General features: G+C 37.7%; 1 protein-coding gene and 1 non-coding gene across 2 annotated transcripts in view; both read left to right on the forward strand.

Moving 5' to 3' along the window:
- The first annotated feature begins 5,543 nt into the window (after positions 1 to 5,543).
- On the forward strand, positions 5,544 to 5,657 carry LOC119791127. The gene has a single exon (XR_005281810.1). It is a non-coding gene; the product is annotated as a U5 spliceosomal RNA (small nuclear RNA).
- Positions 5,658 to 7,480: 1,823 nt separating this feature from the next.
- LOC119791089 (rho GTPase-activating protein 27-like) overlaps positions 7,481 to 22,330 on the forward strand; it is a 42,121-nt gene continuing 27,271 nt past the window's right edge. The window contains exons 1-2 of the mRNA XM_038296942.1: positions 7,481 to 7,665; positions 11,682 to 12,550. Of these exons, the coding sequence (XP_038152870.1) occupies positions 11,741 to 12,550 (810 nt within the window). The 5' untranslated portion in view covers positions 7,481 to 7,665; positions 11,682 to 11,740. The remainder of the gene's footprint in view (positions 7,666 to 11,681; positions 12,551 to 22,330) is intronic.

Here is a 22,330-nt window from a genome sequence, read left to right on the forward strand (position 1 = left end):
TTCACCAGCCGCCACTGGGGTTAGGCTGCATAACAAATATCAGACTATCTATGTTTAATCCATCATCTGAAAACTGAAAGAGCATTGCCCAATTTAAAAAAACAACAACCTAGAAAAACAGGACTATTCACCTAAAACGGTCCAAATAAGAACAATGTTAGGGAGGTAGCCAGGAGGGTAAATCTGGAGGGGGCGCATAGATCCCTAACCTGACTCCGCCAGATGGATTTGCTCGCATATCCATCTGGAAACCTTCCGTTGAAGTAATTTTGGGAAGGGGCGAAAATACTGGTTAGCTGATTGGCCTATGTTGGTGATAGACGCGCCAAATAAACCAATCAGATCAATGAAGCATATGACGTACTAACAGCCAGGCTGCTCTTGCTGAAACCAGTCGAGAGAAGAGCAAAAACATCTTTTCCTCTGAGAAAAGCCTCCAGAGCAGTGTTTTGCTCTTCTTTCAGTGAAGAAATACTCCGTAATTCCGATAAAACTTGCTCGATAGCCACGCTAACGCTAGTTTCATCGGCTGAAGCCGCCATGTTCTTTAGACTGAACTGTCACGCTTCTCGTTGCGTCACACCTCAACCCGCCTCCAAGCCAACGCTGATTGGACGTTCGTTTGGTGAACGGCTCCAAATTTTCTTCGACGGAGAGTCTCCAGACTGATTAGCGAGTGAAATCTTGAAAGCTCGCGAGATCAGGATGGTCTCACGAGGCTAATAGATCCCTGGCTGGTGGGAGAATCTGTCAACAAACAGATGTGCTCTCCACATGTTTTTCATAGATGCAATAGTGAAAATGTGCAATAACTACAAAAAATGAAATAAGAAAAACCAATCACAGGCTGCAGCAATTAATTTAGGGCATACTGGGAACATGTATTATATTTGGTTTCAGTAGAGACCCAAACTGATCTACCTCAGCACATCACCCCAAACACTTTATGGAGCGGAAGTTCAGCTTCTGGGAGGTAAACAGTCCACTCTTTAGATGCTTAATGTTTGTAAAGACGTACCTAAAAAAAAAAAACCTTAGTAGCATTGGCTCATATTAAGTACAAAACCGTTCCTCATTGTCTGCTTTTCTGCTCCAAAGCCATCACCATACTTGTCTGAAAACTGAGTTTTAGGCTTGAGGGAGCTATAGCTCCAGCCATCCCCAGACAGCTCTAGCTCCAGTGATCTACGGACAAGCTAAAGCACAAGGACTAGCTATATCACTAGCCTTTGGCCGGGTTCCTGCAATGGCAACTGCAAGAGCAGAGGCTAAACCTGGTGACGAAATGGTGTCACTTGAACAGGTAAACAAACTGCTAACGCAACAAAAAATTATGCTTCAAAAAACTTTTATAACAGTAGCAGGAAATATTTGCAGGTTTTGTTAATATCATTATAGACAGATCTAATGCTCAAATAGAAAACCTAATGAGAGAGTTTCCGGATTTTAAAGCCAGCCTACAATTCACACAGAAGGAGGTGGATGATATTAAAATAAATTTAGGCAAAAAAAGCGAAGACTGTAACTCATTACAGACAGACCTTTTGTATGTCACAGTACGCTTACTGTCACTGTCACTTAGATGGATTAGATGAAATATTTGGAGTCTGAGAGAATATTATCATGGAGCATCATAGAATATACTACACTCTTTAACAGCATCACTCTCATCCAGTATGATCTTGATAACAAACATACTGTAAAATTATGAGAAAACATTAGAAAATGTTTAAACTTGGTAAGATGTTTTTTACACGTGTCAGCTGGCCTGTAGAGGACAATGCTTCTGTCTAAAGTTCATATACTGTATATTATCTGCAAAACAAACAGATTTAGACAGTTGGGTGGGAGGTTATCCATATAGGGGCCCAAGAGCACATGAGAATACAATAATAAATCATTTCTTTGCTCATTCCTACGTCAGATTTCAGCATCATTCAGCAGAAGTATGTTGGGGAAGGAGCTCAGTATGCAGATTCATTCAGACTGCAGCTGCATACTGAGGTCCTTTGTCACATGACTGCTGCTGAGTGATGCTCAGATGAATAAAACTTTGAGTTATTTTTTCTTTACAAGAATGTTGTTTAGCCTTTATTGACAATTACACAAAAGGTAATAGCCATTGCACACGAGGAAAATCCTTTTCGGCAGGGGATAATCATAATGGAACCTCTGGTTTGGGGATGTTATTCAGTAGTCGATCCATATAAATATAGAAAAGGTAAAAAGGTTGCAGGTGGCAGGATGTTATCAGTTGATTTAGAACAAAATTGTAGCAAACTAAGAATTATTAATGTTTACGAACATGTTCTTGTAAATTAGTAGTGGTGGGGGGGTTCCAACTGTATTTTGGAGAAGAGAATGCAGCTAATGTTCTAATGGAAAACTAGTTCAAGAATTCATTTTATGCTTACCACCAGTGCCTCTTACATACCATTGTGAGTTGAAATGTGCTCTTAAGGTACATAACAAACCTATTGCAGGATAGTCAACAGTTAAATATATGCCTATTGAATATTTGTCTATTGAATAATAGGAAAGTAATTTCAAGATAACAACGAAACATTGCGGCAATGCATCACATTGTGACCTTTATTTGATTCAGTTGGAGAATGGTAGGTAGGTATTAAGCTCAGAATAACAAGAAATTTACCCTCGAAGGGAAGAGATTAGCAGAAGGAAAGAGGAAATGGCAAAAGAGGAAACAATAAAGATTAAATAAAGATAAAATAAATACAATATCTGTAGAAATATGTTTTCTATGTTTTCTGTATAGCTCTAAAATATAATCAAATTAATTATCCAAGTTACTTGTGTAAAATAAATGATCCTATGTATATTTCACTTGATTTTAAATAGTAATAATTCGATATATATATATATAATGAGCTGCAGTTCATTTCGTCCCATTCTATCAGCATTCTTATTCTGCATATATTCGTGGATTTCATACTTCAGAAAGTGTTTCCATTTATGCCTCAAACATTCACTTCAATATCATTTTAAATGTATTTTTTTCCATGTTTAATACGTTGTTTTTGCTTTTGTTTTTCGTTTTTACCACCCAATTAGCCATCACCAACCTGTTTATTGATTGCACTCATATATCTATATTGCAGAGGTAGCTCAACCAAGTATCGGTCTGCGCCAGGTGACGTCAACGTTTACCTCGGGCGTGGTGCATCGTGGGAAAACCACCATAATAGGTGGAAAGTCGAGATAACTCACACGCGGCTGTTCTTTCGGCACAATTATTTACCAGAAATGACACGATCGTGTTGTGTGAGAGGCTGCCAGTCCCGGTGTCGTGCCAAGGTAGTTATCCCTGCGAAGATTTGTATCCCCTCGTCGGGAGCGCGCACGGAGTAGGAAGAACAACCCGAGTTAACTCCGCTTCAATTCCAACATCCAGAACTTGAAATTTGAAAGGTTTTATGTGTATGAAAGTTGAGCTTTACTGTTTTATTCTTTACTTCACATGTTATAGCAGAATATCGCCAGTGATATTGATCTAAAACTAATAATAAACACAAACGTTTGCTTGAAAGCTGGTCGCTGACAGCAGTGTCTACTCCTCCCTCTGAAAGCAAACAGATCCTTGTTCTTTTCCACACGTTCATTAAAAAAAACCTCTCATTGTTTCACAGTGTCCAAATGTTCTCATCCCATTGAAAACTGTTGTAAACCATATACTTGTAATAAAAATGAAATAGAAAATGGAGTGCACGTGTAATCATTAAAGACTATATGCAGAAGGAAAATATTTTTTCCTGGTTGAAATTTAGTACTTAAATCTATATCTGTGTTTATAGTAACGTACAATTTATCTATGTTGTACTATCCTTAATAAACAGTTTGTCTTCTAACATCAGCCATTTTATTTCATCCCATATTGCCAGAACTGGCAATATGGGATGAAATAGAACCTGCTGTAATCTGTTACCCCAGTCTAAATCAGGCAAAAAAGGTCCCAGCTTTTTTCATTTTTGGCTTATAAGCATCTTTTATGATGACAACTAACTCCTGAAACTTTGGAGTTGATTCATTTTTGGCTTATAAGCATCTTTTATGATGCAAAAAATGAAAAAGCTGGGACCTTTTTGGCCTGATTTAGACAGGGGAGAACAGATTACAGCAGGTGGCCTGCTATAATTTGTTCCCCCCTTATAACTTTAAGAAATAAAGGTCAATCACATCAAAAGTTTCAGGAATAAATTGTCATCATAAAAGATGCTTATAAGCCAAAAATGAAAAAGCTGGGGCCTTTTTTGTCGGATTTAGACAGGGGGAACAGATTACAGCAGGTTTTATTTTATCCCATATTGCCAATTATGGCAAAATGGGGTGAAATAAAACGGCTGATGTTAGAACACAAACTGTTTATTAAGGATAGTACAACATAGATAAATTGTACGTTACTATAAACACAAATATAGATTTAGGTACTAAATTTCAACCAGGAAAAAATATTTTCCTTCTGCATATAGTCTTTAATGATTACACGTGCACTCCATTTTCTATTTCATTTTTATTACAAGTATACAGGTGCTGGTCATAAAATTAGAATATCATGAAAAAGTAGATTGATTTCAGTAATTCCATTTAAAAAGTGAAATATATGAGTTTGTATGTAATGTATGAATATAATATACAAGTTTCACTTTTTAAATGGAATTACTGAAATCAATCTACTTTTTCATGATATTCTAATTTTATGACCAGCACCTGTATGGTTTACAACCGTTTTCAATGGGATGAGAACATTTGGACACTGTGAAACAATGAGAGATTTTAAAGGAACGTGTGGAAAAGAACAAGGATCTGTTTGCTTTCAGAGGGAGGAGTAGACACTGCTGTCAGCGACCAGCTTTCAAGCAAACGTTTGTGTTTTATAATCAGTTTTAAATCAATATCACTGGCGATATTCTGCTACAACACGTGAAGTAAAGAATAAAACAGTAAAGCTCAACTTTCATACACGTAAAACCTTTCAAAATTTCAAGTTCTGCACGTTGGAATTGAAGCGGAGTTAACTCGGGTTGTTCTTCCTACTCCGTGCGCGCTCCCGACGAGGGGATACAAATCTTCGCAGGGATAACTACCTTGGCACGACACCGGTACGGTAATTTCGCATTCTGTTTACTTTTTTCCATATAGTCAGAGAAACAAACTCAATCCTTTAGTCCTTCGTTTAGCTATGTTGCGGTTGTTTACACTACGCCTTTTCCACCAAAAATGGCGTCTTAGCAACAAATGTCACGTGACTGGCGGAGACCGATTAACGCTAAAGCAATCGTACTTTACCCATCATGCACCGCGTGATGCGTTTCATCGCTTATTACCGCTGGAATTTACACTTAACAGATCCATTAACTGGTATTTGCTGTGGTAATTTTGCTTATCCTCGATACGATCTTTATGGTTCGTTCAATTTATAGTCTTTTTTAATTCAGTAGTTTAAGTTTAAACTTGAGATCATCAACACCGTCAGGCAGAATTGTATGTTGGAGTATAAATACCCGTTGTTCTCAGCTCTCAGCATACACTCATGTTTCTCTTCAGATCGTATAAATCTTTCGCCTTTTACTAAAGATTTCCGTGGAGAGGAACAACATGAGTTTTCTCTAATTTTTTGATGCCCTACCATCGGCGGGGCTCCTTACCTGTACAATACTATTTCTACATCTCATACCGGCTTTACGAAGCGCGACGACACGACGTTAACTTCCGTTGTTCGACATTAACGTCGGTCCACGTTCTTGCAGCCGCCATGTTGTGAGAGGCATCCGATGTAAAAGTGGGCAAAAAATGGAGTATACTGTAAGATGCCTATGAAACACAAGTGTGATTATCTGCCAATACTATGTACCTCTCATTTTATATAAATCATATAGTGTTTCTGAAGACTGTCTGCTGAATGAGTACTTCAACTACTGTGGAAATAGGCATGAAATACCAAACCTTACAAGACTTTTTGTTGCCATGTTGGTGTTTAAGACTCCACTCCCACCCCACAACGGAATCATTTGGGTTTTTTTCTGACACAGTAGGTGGAACTTTGCCCAAAAAGAAGGAATGGACAACCCAAACGAGTCTCAGGCTGCAAAAAGAGGACAAGGAAATGTTTTTTCCTGTGAGTTTTTTTCTCCAGAATCAGACCAATGTCTGATAAAACACTTTTTATGGCCACTGCCACTTCCTGTATGATACCAAAATAAAGCACAAAATGTAAAACTGTTGCAAATAATTATAGTATAACAACAAAAATCAAATCTGGAGTGACTCTTAAGGAGCTTGAACACATTTTCAACCCCAAGCCATCATACTGCCACCACCATGCTGACAGTCACACTATGCTTAACTACAGGCATCTTGTGTTATTTTATAAACGTTATTTTTTCTGCAGATGTAAAAAGTTTTGTTTTAATTTTTTGTCAGTCCACTAAACGCTGGGATCATCATCTTATGGTTTGACAGATCTTCTGAGCTTTTTGGTCAACAGAGGTTTTATCCATCACATTTTTGTAGTGGCATAAATTTTGTCCAGTCTTTTTGTTATAATAATAATAATAATAGAACTTTATTGATCTCACATTGGGAAGGTTCACCGTTATGTTTTCTTCAATAATGGCTGCAGCTGTGGAGTCCCAAAGCATTGCCCTTTTAACCCTTCCTATACAGATAGTTGTCAAAATATTCTTTCTTATCAGTTTTTGTGTTGTTATCATTATTATTTTATTACTTTTAACCAGCATTATTTTTGGTAAACATGTTACTTTCAACTAATTTATTGACTGACAGGTTTTTCTTCTTCTTATAATTATATTTGCTAATATATGATCTGGTTGATTTAGATAGTGTTGCTCCCAAATGAGCATATTTTTCCTTTTTTTGAAATAAAATTAAAAAAAAATATAACAGAAGAAAACTGTATGGGGAGAAACAAAATTTAATTTGGAATAACATAATTTCAATTTAAAGCAAAGGCTTTGCTTTGCACTTCTTATCAACCTCCAGCAGAGGGCGTACTCCAGGGTCAACCCGCTCACTAAAGTAAACCTGCCATACTAGAGTAAAGCCTTTATAAATGTAGCTGGATAGATACTTTTACATTATTATTATCTTTTTATTTTATCCACCTTTTTATCTTCCTAGTGTCACCACTTCACATGATTGTTACCATGTTTTTTTTTTTTTTTCCATTATTACTATTATTATTTATAATTATGGTTTAATTGAAATTACCAATAAATTTTTACTCTCATTTCGACAACAATAAAAACATAACTGTGCCTGTTTTGTTTCAGGGCGCTGCTTGGTTACTCTGTCATCATGACTCACTGACATTCCGCTTGCTCCAAGTCAGCAAGGCAGCGTAAAAATAATTTACATGCCAATAACTCACTGGCAAGTGGGGGTAAAGTCAGACTTCCCATTTCGTGTGGCTTTCAAAGCTCTGTTGTTTCACAGTTTGCCTCCTTCTGTAAAGGCACACTGAACAGGAAATGAGCCAGTCGAGAAGAAAGAAACAGTAGATGTGAGCAGCAGGCTGGAGCTCCACAACTGTATGTACATTTCTACATCTCAGGCTGTTTGGAACCTTGTTAGAGTCAGCTCCTCGACTTTCTTTCAGAAGGGAAATCTGGAGAAAACACACATCCGCAGGCAAGTAGAGATCATTACGCACACAAATATGCCTCAGGGTTTCAGATTCCAATGTGAAAACCTTTCTTTTTTTTATTTTACTGACTCTTTACCAGCTGAATGCTTTGTGTGGAATGACACCTGGATACCAAACTAAAGAGGAATTTTAGAAGGAAATCTATCTGAAAATAAGTCAGAATACTTTTTAAAGGCAACACTAATTTTAAACTACCTTCCCTTTAAGGATTTCAAAGTTTACATTAGTGGATTTTGTTTTGTGTCTAGGATCTTATCCTCTGTCTTTGCTTCAGAAGGGAGTTTAGAACACCCCCCCAAAAAAATTTTGTTGAGTGTTTCATGAATTAAGTGCAAGAATGAAAAAAAAAGGCAAACTGAGATTGCTAGATGACGTCACGCTGATGCAGAGCTGAGCTTGGTGCAGGCTTCCTGTTTTGTGGGTGAACATTATGCAGTCTGTTGTTCTGTGTGCATTAGTTTAGCAAAAAAATTACATTTGCAGGCGACTTCCTGTGTATCTCCTGTGTGCCGAGACAGAATATTCCATCAAACCCGTCTTGTTAACCTGCATTCTTTTGATAAAAATCAGGTACTAAGGCCAGAACAGGTTCCTGGAGATATGTAGGGGGGAGAAAAGAGACAAACACCCTCAAAAATGAAGAAAGTCATTAATTTGATACATAAAGCCTCAGAATGACACCGCGTCAGTAAATGTTGCCTGAAATAAAAAGTTTGGAAATGTTTTAGCTGTAGTAAGAACCTAAAAACAAATCTCCTGATTCTCTATCAGTGTGTTACAACATTATATATAATCCAATTGAAAAGTATTTTCCCTCCTTGAACGTGGTTTAAAGTATAAGGAAGATTTTTGTGATAAACCGACACTTAATGGTGCATAATAACCAGCAGCACTTCAAAATCAACTTCAATAGGCAAGTTTGTACGCGTAAAAAATCAATTTGACTTTGGTCACATGATAACAAACAGACTAAACAACAAGCAACCAATGTAAAAATGGTTTGTCCAAGTGTTTGTTTTGTTGCTGGTAAATAAAAAGTGGAAAGCTAGATTAAATCATACAAAAGCCTCGATTTTTCTAGTGGAGCATCTGACTACCCGACTGTGACAGTTTACTGTGTTCATTAGAGAGACGCCCCGAGGAGAGAGAAGCAGTCTTTGTGGCGGTTTGTTTTTGCATGTAGCACTGTGTAGCTCTTCCCTGAAGAGTTTGAACACGCTCTGAACAGGATGAGGTGCCGAGAGTGGTGGAGTATTTTTTTATTTTGGCTTATACCTGTATAGATCATGAAGGGATGGGCAGTAGGATAATCATCTCTGCAGGTCTGTTTGATACAGTTGGGACCTGTCCTGTTTCGCAGGCAAGCCAAACCTAACAAAGATGACTAGCAGTTCCTGTGGAAGGCTGTGCTTCCTGGGGGGCTGGTAGTGTTGGTGTTCTCTGGAGGTCCTCCCTCTTCTCAACAAATTTAGCTCCAGGTGGCTTTCTGACCACAGCAGGTCCACTTCCTGTGGACGCCCCATTTTCCAGGATCGGGCTCAAACCATTTTATGACCCCAGACTTCAGGGACAGTTGATAAATCCTGTTATTACATGTTTACTAAGGAGATCAGATCTGATCCTGTTGTTATAAAAACAAAACAACTAATCAACCAGGTTTAACTGATTGTTTCACAGGTTTTGACCTACAGGGTCCTTTCTCTTTTTGGCCAAACTGCTCCTCTTTGCTCACACCTGTCATCACAGAGTTGTAAAAAACAGTCCTGTCTTATTTTGTTTTGTCAGGTTACAACCACAACTTTAGTATTTTATCAAAATGTTACACCTGAATCACACTGAATTTTAAAAATTAAAATGAGGAATAGAAAACAGCTGATGGGTTTCAAAATTGTTAAATTTATATTTACCCTGATACCCCTAAATAAAGTCTTAACTTAAAGTTTGCTTAAGTTAACAAAGTCTTAATGTCTTAAATATAACCTTGTCTTGTATGTATAATAAATACAATCAGTTGTTTTTTAAATAGATTTATTCTAATAATTTTCACAGAGAAAATTTGCTGATCAACATATAACTGTTTGAATTCACCATTGAAGTATAATTTGCACATCAAAATAAAGATAAAACAAGAAAAATAAGAATAAACAAAACCATATTTAAAACCAACTGAAGTAAAATAACATCTTAATGCAAAAAGACACACTAGTAAACCATTACGCCGAATCCATCACCTTACCTGGATGTCTCTTAAGTTTTCAAGCACCTTTATTTAACAGTTTGAACCTAGATCCACCAGCATTCTTTCATGTACAAAAGTTATGACAAAGAGATAACAAAGTCTGTAAAAATCTTTAAAAATCCAGTTTTTCTTTAGAAAACATAAGTGAACAAACCACATCATTTGTCAACAACTATTTCTTTCATGGATCACACATCTGATCTGTTGGAAAATTAATGTTTAGGACACAGCAAACATATTTATGTCAGACGAGAACCTTTTCCCTTCATCAAAACTGCTGTGTGTGTCGAAAACCATTTGTGAAGATCACTGTAAAAAGAATGAACATCTTAAAGGTAATGCAGGGTTGCGGTTGTCAGAAAACAGGGACAAATGGACCCAGTGTTTAAGGTGAGACAGTCAGTAGGACAGTTGAAAGCGTTTCTTTACCCAAAACACATAACGGAACAGAAGTGGGTACAGGGGGGGAGGCGGGGCATCGCCCAGTCAATTACACTTTGATTAATCAGTTCAGTCCATCCTTTCTGAGGAAGGCAGGAGCCAACCAATGGACTTCCAAACAAGCTACGGCGCAAAGTTGCCCAGAGTGTCCCTGATGCAGCAACCTCAGGGAGCAGGCAGGGATCCGATCCAGGTCAGAGAAAACAGATCAGACAGGACAGTTCTGGAATCCAGGAGTCCACAGCCCGGTCAGGGGATCTGATCCATACAGGAACAGACAGATCCAGGGTTCCAGGAATCCACAGAGCATGAAGGCAGGGTCAGAGTCCAGCAGCGAGCTCAGACAGACACGCACAGAAGCAGACAGGCAGGCTCAGTGGTTGAAGGACAGAGACAAGACATGGTACCAGGATAACTGCAGAAACTTTAAACTGGTCTCCACCTAGGAGCTAGGATTACGGGACTTTAAAATAGCTTCCCCTCCAACGAGCAAAAACAGGAACAACGAGCACTCAGTGGGAAAGAGCCAGGACACGATCAAGAGACGACAAGACAAACACCAAAACCCTCTAAACCCACTGGCCTCCTAGGACAGGGACATGAACCTTGGAAATAATTAAAACCGACAAAACTGACAGACAGGAGAAACAGAAATCATACAAACAGCAAACAATAATCTGGCCTTCATAGCTGGGCTGGACCAAATATAAAGCAGAACCTACAAGTGGATGACATCAGAGATGAGTAGGAACCGGGCACAACTAGGCCGGTGAGTGAAATGAGCAATTAAGGCCAGCTATCAATATCATCATACTTTGGGGACAAATTTACTTAGAGGGGGCAGAAAAGTCAGTTTGAACAGATGTGAAGATCAATGGACCTAAATATGGTGCAATCTTGGAAGAAAAATTGTAAGAGGATTTAATATGTGAGATTAGGATTGAGGCTCAGCAACCAGAGAAAAACAACACTAGATCTGCAGGAAAGGAGTCAATATAATGGTTTAGATCCAAGCACATTGTTTAATCTTTAAAAGAAAAGTAGAAAAAGCTCAAAAGGTAATGCTGTAAGAAACTCTGATTTAAAAAAAAAACACTTCTTCATATTGGGGAGGTTGTATAAAATAAACATACAATAAAGTGTAACCAGTTATGCAGTAATGCAGTGACATATTGCTCATAATCATACTGAGCAACAAAAACAGGACAGGGACAGAAACTTGTTTCAGTAGGTGGAAGTGTGGCAGAAAGAACTGAGTGCTTCTTGTTGACATTTCTCATTCTGAAACCTACTCTAAAATCACATTTCCTCTATTTGCAGCTCCAACAATGTCAGCTCTGCCCCCGCGCTAACTGAGCTCCCACAGGAGGGCCGGTGAGATGGCGTTCGTGGCGGTGGAGTTCGACTACGAGTACAAAGCAAAGGACGGCCGGCGTATCTCCATCAAACCCAACGAGAGGTACATCCTCATCTCCAAGACCAACGATCACTGGTGGCAAGTCTGCAAAGACAAAGACTCCAAACCCTTTTACGTCCCTGCAGAGTACGTGAAAGAGGTCTCAGTTCCTTCTGGACATTCTTCTGTTCCCAAGAAGCCAGAATCATCAAAGAGTCTGGCTAGAAGTAAACCAGTGGATGGGGCAAAGAACAACTTAGCGGACATGACCAAGAAAACATCCCCTGATACAAAAACAGTGACTCGTCTTCGGAGTGAATCAAAAGAAACAATCCGCTTCTCTACGTTTGGTTTGTGGGTGAACTTGCAAAGTGAAGATGCTCCAGCAGCACGCAATCGTGCACACAGTTTGAATGACATACAGAAAGAGATGTCCCCAAACTCATCACGCAGGGCATCAGCTGCTCCACAAACAGACATATCTGAGGACATAGAACTATACGCAAAACCTCGGCCTGCAGAAAAAAAATCGAAGCAGGCAAAAATCTCAAAGGGAGACAAATCCAAAGAGGAGCCACAGGGTTGTGTGGAGGATAAACATGTGGATTTACCCCAACCCATCATGGATGATATGGATTTCCCTTTGCCTCCCCCAGACTTCTATGACACACCTCCTGAAATAAGCATAACTGATTGTGACTCCTTTCCTGAGCCTCCTGATCCTGCTGGATCCCCACCAAAAGAATCAGCCCCGCTGCTTCAAAGTTCAGCTCTGACAGCAGACAAAGAGCAGGTAATGATTTTAGACAAAGTCACCTTTTAATGTTATCAGTCCTATTGGACGTGCGAGCTGGAGATGCGTTTGTAGCCACTAGATGGCGCAATTCTACTTTCCAGTGTGGGAGAAACTACTAGATCATTTCTTTTAAATTTGAACTGCTGGTTTCTAATCATTGAGAAAAACAAAACTAACAAACGGAAAAAAAAAGGTAATTAAAAGTTTGGATATTTGAATTTCTCTACTTTAGTTTTCATGCAGACAATTAAGTCCTTCAATCCAAATAAACTGATGAAGTTTTACAATGAATAATAAATACTGTACCTTATAGAGGGTTTTAACTCCACTGTAAGTAAATAACATAATGCACATATGTTTTTAACTCCTGCACAGTTTTCATTCCATTAGAATGAAACAATATAGATTTATATTAAGGTACGATATTTGCAGGGAAATCAAAAATACATTTATTTTGTGCTTTTATAAAGTGTTACATGGATCCTCTGAGTGGAGGAAATCATACGTTCACTGCAGCACAGAAATATTCTTCCTCCCTGAACTTTCCACCTTTAATGATCTGAAACTTTATTATCTAGAATATATTTTTATGACAGAACAACACAAGCTAGTTCACCGCTGTGCAGAAGGAAATGTTATATAGTTTCTCTTGTTTACAAAATTATAACCTGAAAAGTGTTGCTTATATTTTTATGCAGCAGAGAAAACAATTTTGGGTTGGCCTATAATATAAAAGCACAGTAAAATACATTAATCTGTTTGATTGAAAAATTAGGACAAAATGGTAAAAAGGCCAAAGGTTGTAAATACTTTCCCACTGCTCTGTAGAAGGAACTCCAAAGGCAGATCTTCCTGTTTCTGATCATTTTAGACATCAGATGTGTAGCGGGGGGTCTTTAGCGCATTCAGCTGTCATTATTCAGAAACTGAAATCAAATTTACAATATTTTAAATTAAAATAAAATTGCCTTTCTATAATGCAGATTGTACAACTGATTTCCAAATCTAAAAGGTGCACTGAATAGGTAGAATTAGAATAGAAATTAATATTAAAAATTAAAACGGACAAACATTTTGTGATCAGACATGATTCTATTATCATAAAAACACAACAGAATGAAAACCTGCAAGCATGCATGATAATACGTCTGTGTTTGAATGAGTTGCATGGCTGAGATTTCTCCACAGTGTAAGACTTTGTTATTTAACCTCACATTATTTCACTTCCCTCTCCAAGAAGCAGAAAGAAAACTCAATGGCATCTAAATGTAACTTTTGTTATTCAGTTATTTGGAGTTTCTGATTGATGTAATTATCATTTAATACAAGGAGAGGATTTGGTTGTCATTTTTAAACGCTGACAGCTGAGATCCTATAAATGCTAAGGATCACAGAGGGATTTTGTCGAAAGTTACATAATATTTATGATTTTCTTTGAACATCTATGACAAAACAAGCACTTGACATGTTGTAAAAATTAATTAATGTGTGCAAAAATGTACATTTTTTTTATTCCTTAAAATCTAATAGTTCATTTAGACATACCACAAGGGACAAAATCTTCATTGGAAGTACTCATTTGCAACAAAAATGATTGTTTGAACCCCCATCCTCTGCACTGGGTCTTCATGGTAACTGAATACTGATGACATACAAAAGTCCACACTTTGAATGTTTTTATTATTTGGGGTTTACTTTTTATGCACCAATATTTTCTTTTTGCTGCATTGATCTAACACATAAGACTACAGATGAGGATTAGGGCCACTGAAAAAACAAAAGAAAGTGAACTGATTTTTACATTTTATTTTGGTATAATATGAGAAAAAAAAGTCAGAATTCTGACTTCAACCTCAGAATCCTGATTTAATCTCAGAATCCTGACTTTAATCTCAGAATTTTGGATCTTAATGTAAATGGGCACCATGAAGGATGAGATGTGGGAGCACTCAGCTTCACTGACAAAGATGTGAGTTGTTTTTGGAGGGCCAGTAACACATTGGGCAAATTAGGCAACTTTTTACATGCCCGAGGGGTCCCCAGTGATGCTATTTCATTACTGGAGGAGCAGAAGGTGATTAAATCATGAGAGCTCCTTTAGTCACTAAAACAAACACAGCTACAGCTTGATGCTAATATGTGTGTTAGCCGTCAGAATTCAGTCAGAATTTTGATATTAAAGTCAGAATTCTGAGAAAAAAGACAGAGTTATGAGATTAAAGTCAGAATTTTGAGGTTAAAGTCAGAATTCTCAGAAAAAAGTCAAAATGCTCAGAAAAAAGTCAGAATTCTCAGAAAAAAAGTCAGAATTATGAGAATAAAGTTAGAATTTTGAGGTTAAAGTCAGAATTATCAGAAAAAAGTCAGAATTCTCAGAAAAAAAATTCAGAATTCTGAGATTAAAGTCAGAATTTCGAGATTTAAGGCAGAATTTCGAGATTAAAGTCAGAATTCTCAGAAAAAAGTCAGAATTATGAGAATAAAGTCAGAATTTTGAGGTTAAAGTCAGAATTATCAGAAAAAAAGTCAGAATTCTCAGAAAAAAAATTCAGAATTCTGAGATTAAAGTCAAAATTTCGAGATTCAAGGCAGAATTTTGAGAATAAAGTCAGAATTCTGAGATCAAAATCAGAATTCTGATTTTTTTTCTCACATTAAACTAAAATAATATTTAAAGATCAATAAACATTTTTTTCTTTTTATCAGCAAACCTTTTCCACTCAGCTAAATTGATGAAATGTTTGTATTATAAGTTGACTAAACGTGAAATGGGCTGATGGTTGCATTACATAACTTAGATGGTTCTACAAGAAGTCCACTTTATGTATAAAAACTTTTAATTTTCTGACCTGTAAGCTGGTTTTAGTGTTTTTGATCTCAAATGTGAGACTGATCCGAATCTTGATGGGATTCTGGGTCTGACCCACTTCTTCTAGCAGTTGGGTTCTGTTTTCAGTGCCAGCTCATTTGCATATGAATGCTTTCCCATTTCAATGGGCGTAAAGGGGGAAAAAAAGAGGAGTTCCTGTAATGGTGCAGAAAAAGCAGCAGATTTCAGCTGACTCCATCCTGGGAGGATTGAACTGCAGCAGGTCGCGCTTTGCGCAGCCAGACGCGCAGGAACAGGTTAGGAACAGGTCTGGTGAGCTCAGTGAAGGGGAGGAAAGAGTTAAATCCCGAAGGTGAGAGCCACTCCCAGACCTCCAGCTGCTACTGTACCTGCTGTCCCCCACGGCAACTCCGCCAATCCGGGGAATTAAATGTTCCAACAAACGCAGGGAAGCAGTGAGACACGTAGGAACCTTTTCTCTCCCTGGATCAGAGTTTCCTGAAAATAATCAACATCAGCTCCCATTCAGGTAAGTTTCACACCTGTCGAGCTGCTGCACCTGTTGCAAAGCCAGGCTGCTGGGATGTCAGTTTCATGTTTACAGCCTCTCCCAGTTTACCCAGTTTTCTATGCATGACGCTGTTATTATACCAGTACAGATTGTTGGTTTAAGGGAGAGGCCCTAAACGCTTTAGTTTGATTAAACAATCAGCCTAAAATCCTGCACTGAAAAACAAAGATTTAAAAAGATCATAATAAGTTTTACTTAGATTTGTGAATGAACTAAATAGCTGAGCTTGGATCCCTGCAATCCATTCTCATCCTGCACTGGAGGGGCCTCTCCATGGTGATGTGAGAGGGGGGCAGGTCTGGCTTGACTCCCAGGAAGCAGATCTTTGGAGCTTTCAGAGCTTAGCAGCTGGCATATGTAATAAACAGAACTTGCAATTAGCACATATGTAGGTCGGGTGTGTTTGTCGGTATGTGGTCTCTAATAAGTTGGGCAAGTAAATGAATTAAAGTCTGTGGTGTGAAACTTGCAGGGAATCAGAGCTGTGTGACCTTTGTGAGTCACACTGTTAAAAGCTCTGGGTCCAATATTCAGTCGCTGAAACTTCAAATGTCTCTGTTTCCTTGTATGATGTGTTTTAAATCTCTAAATGCAGCCATTGGGAACTGGTTCCTGTCAGAGTGCATCACCTCACAGAGACGGTAGTTATACGTGGAGTTCTTTGAAACAACACAAATCAAATGCCAAGAAACTGCACTGACAGGTAGAGTGAGTATCACGTCAAATGTCTCTGCAGAACCCACATGGTCATCGAGAATCATGTGTACGAATCTGCTTCGTTTCCCCACAGATCTGCTGAAAAACACCCATAATTTGCATCTTTTTTTTTTTAAACCTAAACAATACCCACTTTGTTCCTGGAATGGCATAAATCAGCCTAACTGCTTAGAGGTGTGGTCATTAGTACTATGATGATCATTATTGTGCTGCCATGACGTCTGCATGGAGGGTGTGTTTCAAAAACAGGTTGCAAGCCAACATCAGCCAGACGAGGTGGATAAAGAATCAAGTTAACCAAAACAGACATTAGACTCTTGCGTAGCTTTTCCATGTTACACACATCTATTCAAATGGAAACCTGAATATGGTGCTTGAATTAAATTCCTCTTGTCTCCTAACATATTTTCCCTAAAGCTGGAATCAAAATGGAAGCTATCTGAAATGTTTTAGATGATGCTAGACTTATTTTCTTCCATCCAGCTATGCTTTGATTGTGATCTCTCTAGACTCCTTCAGGCCAGAGCAAATTCAGGATCCAGTTTCCTGTTTTTAGCTCACCGAAACAGCATCCTGCTTGGTTTTGCATTTGGAAATGTTGTTCTGTACACCTTCATGGTCTTCTGTACAGTTTCTGCTCGCAGTAGTGCCTCTTTTTTCTGACTTCTGAATATATTTTTTCTGCTGTGTTTTGATTGCTTGTTTTGTCATTTGTGCTAAGAAGCAATTAAAGAGGCGTATCCACTAAAGTGTCACAGTGAACATTTCTAGGCTTGGTCAACATCAAACAATTGCTTTTGTCGTGTGTTTCTCTCAGACAGTGAGGATTTGCGGAGCTGTCTGAAATCTCTTTCTGCTTTTATTGGTTTTAGGTGTTAAATCATAAATAATGACCAAAAATATACACACCTTTAATGTTTGAGTTTCCTTTAACACTTAGGTGTATATTAGCATTAATCTTTGCTTTTTTTAGTTAAATAAAATGAGCATTCTATCATTCATTTTCTTTGTTGCGTTTATTTTTATTTTTTTTTTGTGATTTGGTCAGCATGAAGAGCTTTTTTTTCTCAATTATTTACCATCAGCTCTATGATTCACCTGTTTTCATCAGCTTATTGCTGTTGTTGAACCTCTTTTAGCTATAATTACTCAAAGTATTTGTTGTAAAGGTAAACTTGTTCCATGGTATAATACAATAAAATCATAGTTAATAAGGTGAACTTGTTGGATTCCAAATGATACCCCTTTTATAGAGATATATACACCTCACATATATACATATATACACCTCAAAATAAATGCAACAATCTGCCTCATTGCACCTGTACCCCCTGTTTTTTTGATTGCAGATATATGTACAACTTTAGCTGAAAAAAATGGGGGGAAATCTGCATATGAATTTGGGAAGTTCTAATCATCTGGTTGGTTAGTAATGAGCTCCAGAATCTCATAACTTTTTAAAAACATAACCGAGCGGTTAAGAGGTGCTTGATTATAGTAATCCTGTAGTTAAGTCAAACATCAAGGGATTTCTGTCTACTATAATTATTAGCAAGTTCCAGGAAGCAGAGACCAAAGCTCATATCCTGGATCTGTGGACAAACTCTTTCCTGTCCGTTTGCATATCATTTTTTTTTCTAGGAGCTCAAACTATGTTTAGCAAAAAGAGTAATGTTTTCATTTTAGCAGAGATCAGTGCAGGAACTGGTGCTGGATGTTTTATCTCAACTGCACAAATATATTAAACCCTAAAATGTCAGATAATGTGAAATGTGTCATTAGCCAGTAGCACACAGTGATACAGGCCTGACCTGGAAAGCAAAGATGAGATGAAGATAAGCGGCTGAGCATTTTCAGGATCCTGGATTCCTCACCGGGGATGAGTGTGATGTAAGAGGGAAAGGAGCCAGTTTGATTCAATGGCTCAACTGTGTGCTCCATGGCGTGATTTGGGCCCCAGTTTGGGATCCCATTGTTAGACTGGATGGGTTCTAATGTGGTTAAGTAATCAAGTGGATTGCTGCTTCATGAATTGCAGTGAGCACAGAGTTTAAAGTTTTGCACTGAATGAATTTTCCCACAAAACTTTCTTAGTCAAATTAGAGGAAATGTGTACTTTGTAAAGCTTTTCTGGAAATATTTGGTAAAAAAAAATGTTTATAACAGTTCTTGGTATTGTTTTAAAAACCTGCTTCTTTATCCTTCTTTCAACATGTATACTGTGTTGTGCATAAACCTTGAGTCATCAGTCTTAACTACCTTTTCCTTTATTGGAGACACAGATTTGTGTGCTCATTCTTGTTCTTTGCTTTTTTAAGAATTTTCTAAAGACTTAAGAAAGAGAACAAGTTTTCTTTGTTGTTGTTGTTGCTGCTGAGGCCCTTAACCCTGACATTTGAGGCATTCAGCCAGAAAAAGGCTCTGAAATGTTATTTGATCGTTTTGAAACATTAATGACAGATTTCCTTCATATTCCTCCCGAAAAACGTTATAAAAGATAGAAAAGACAAAGCTGTTTGACAAGTAACCCTCAAAAGAAAGATACAATTTATGTAAATGTCACTATTGACTCAGCTTTTTACCCTTCATAATAAATGGTGCAAACCTTAAGGGAGATCATTCCCTGCTTGCTGGTGGGGCCGGTGCGGGCCTAATTAGGGACCTCCCATTTAAAAAGTAGCATTTTTTTGTTAGCAAGTAAGGTGTTCAGCAAGACTGAAACAGCAATCTATTTGTCTACATATTTTAACATTTACAAATCCAGCATTCTCTCTTAAAGACAGAATAAAAACACAATAGGATGAAACAGGAATTTTTTTTAGCACTCCTCTAAGCCTTCCTGTTATCTACTTAAAGTCCTGCTCTCCCACACTATTTTCAAACCGGACTGAATCACAGACGTTTCTCAACATGAATTTCTCTTTATGTAGATCCAAATTAATTTTACAACTATCTTTAATATTTTGTCATTTTTGAACCCTTCAATCAAAATTTTTTTTCTGAAGTTTCCTTAAAAAATGTAAAACTAAAAGATGCCATGTGGTAAAACCCCGGGTTTGGCTGCGCAATTTCTGGAAATATTGTTTTGTATCTTATCGCACTGCGTTATATTATCTATTGCTATTTGAAATTGCATCACGTTGTTTAATATTATATAAGAAAGCATTGATATGCAAATTTGAACTGACGTAGTTTATAATCGTTTGTTGATATCCGCAACGGTTTTTTTTACCGACATGTTTAAAAATGACCAACATCGGCCTGATCTGATGTTACTGCCAATATATTGTGCATCCCAGGTATTACAGTATATATGGCATTGTATTGTGTGCGTTTAAAGGAAAAGTCCGGTCATATTCAGAATTCAAACTTCTGAAAGTACTATAAATATGAAATTATTACATACTTTTAAATAAATGATAGGTTTTTTAAATTAAGAGTAGTGTCATCTGAATGTGCTTCACTGGAGGCATCCATGTTTGTCAAAAAACACTACTGCCACCTACTGGTTTGTGACGTCACGGTGCGGTATCGGCTGTTGATCAAGTCCCAGTGCTGTATCTGGTGTTTGTCACAACACGCTATTATCCAAGTCATCTTGAAAACATTCTTCTTCCAAATGTTGGCTACATATTACGTGTTTTTTCTCTGGCCAGAAGTTTGATAGCAAATCCTCCCTCTTCAAGTTGGTAATCCAACGACCAACCCGTCCGTGGAGGATCAGGAATCGGAAAGGTGAAATAACTCCGATTTTTTTCACTTTAATGTGATGTATTCCAGCATCCAGCTGCCATGCACATGGGCATTATCAGTTCAACTATAGCTCTGGTGAATTTCAATGGTGAAGTCATCTGGAAATCTTCAATAATTGTTGTTGATTGCAGATGTGTTTAGTAGTTCCCATCTATTTTGCTTGTAAAGCGGAAAGAATGGCGCTAGGCTTACTGCACCGTGACGTCACTGCTGGAAGATGGCAAGAGGAGGGGTTACTATATTTGAGCAAAAATGGCCTTTCCCGGACTCAGTGATCGCAACAAAAATTATTATTTTAATTTTTTTACTGATTAACGTGGGTGTCATTAGCCGATCCGTTCTGGAAGCACAATCTTTACCACCCACTCTATTGCACATGTACAAGCAGATATTAGTCCAGGTCGCCAAATATAATGTAATCGTAAAATTTAAAGTACTGATTTCTATTCTTAAGTCACTAAAGAATGCTAATACAAATCTGAAAAAAAATGTATAGTATATAAATGTGTATATAAATAAATATATATAATGTATATAAATGTGTAGTTTTCTGTAACAAGTCGATGCTTTTTACATTTTCTCCGTCTGACGTCATCATCGGACATGCTCAGAGTAGTCCAGCAGAATGTGATTAAACCATGTATATTTTTTCTTTTTAGTTATTCCTTTCTTTAGATTACCATATACCATAAGTTTAACACGAAAGGAAAAAGAAATTACACAAAAAGACTACATTTATATTTAAATCCAAAGCCAAAAAAAGTTAGCTCCTGGAAGTAGCATAGGATCCCATTTCCGGTGCAGATCGGGAACATACGAATGATAAAACAGAAAGGATTTTAATAAATTTATTTTCTCAAGAAATACATTATTAACATTTAACACATTATAGTTTAGTACGCTTAATTTTTTTAAGTAGGGAAAAATGTAATTTAGATGTTTTTTTTTACAAATTAGAACTGAGGGCGACCCGGATGTACATCCGGTCGCACACGTGCAAATGAGCTGATGGTACTGATCGTGCTACCGGTGCGGATCAGGTAATGACGGGGAATACCCAGGTCAGTTGTCCTGGGCTCAGGGTAGAGGGGAGGGGAGTCCTGGGCCAGAACAAACCAGACCCAAACTAAGAAATCTGACTTTTGCCAAATCTGGTCGGGAGGAATGCACAAACATTTCCTATAGACAAAAGGAACATTGCGTCCTTTTTCTTATTTTTCAAAATAAGAAATATAGGGTATTCCAACTAAATCCGGCACAGCCATTTTTTTTTCACTTCAGCCTTCCGCTTCTGCTGATGTCATACACGTCACTGCATTTCATTGTTTCAAAACATTTCTGTATCTGAGGCTAATGCATCTATTGGCTTCTGGCAAGATGAATTTTCGTGAGTTTATAAATTCTCAAATCTTGCAACAATCATTTCGCTCAAAGGTAACTTGGGCGGCTCTGGATAGGAAAACATCTCCAAAGGAGGGATGCATATGTAAATATGATGTAGTACTGTAGTGTGTTGCACATTCTGTCATCATTATTGAATATTGCACATCTTTTTAAAGATGGTATTTTTAATCATTCTCAATCCGGATTTTTATTAATCGCAGTAACAGTAAAACTGATTTACAGCCAAACCTCTAAAAACCTGCTACAAGCTTTATGCTAGATATTTTCATGAAAGGAAGTGTTGATCAATTAAATCAGCTTCCTGTTTGAGGGCATGTTTGCAGGCTGTGGTAGCTTACGTTCAGAGTGCCCTGACAATAGCAACTCCTTTCTTTACTGTAAATAAAGATGGCTTCCCCTTTCTTTTTCATTATTGTCTTAGTCACCCTCCAAAAGAGGCTTAAAAAAATCAACAGGAGCAGCTTTTTCTTCTTTGAAGTGTTGGTTGTTCTTCTTTAAAATA

The sequence above is a fragment of the Cyprinodon tularosa genome, unplaced genomic scaffold, assembly GCF_016077235.1.
Source record: "Cyprinodon tularosa strain WSP-4 unplaced genomic scaffold, ASM1607723v1 ctg38, whole genome shotgun sequence".
NCBI lineage: Eukaryota > Metazoa > Chordata > Actinopteri > Cyprinodontiformes > Cyprinodontidae > Cyprinodon > Cyprinodon tularosa.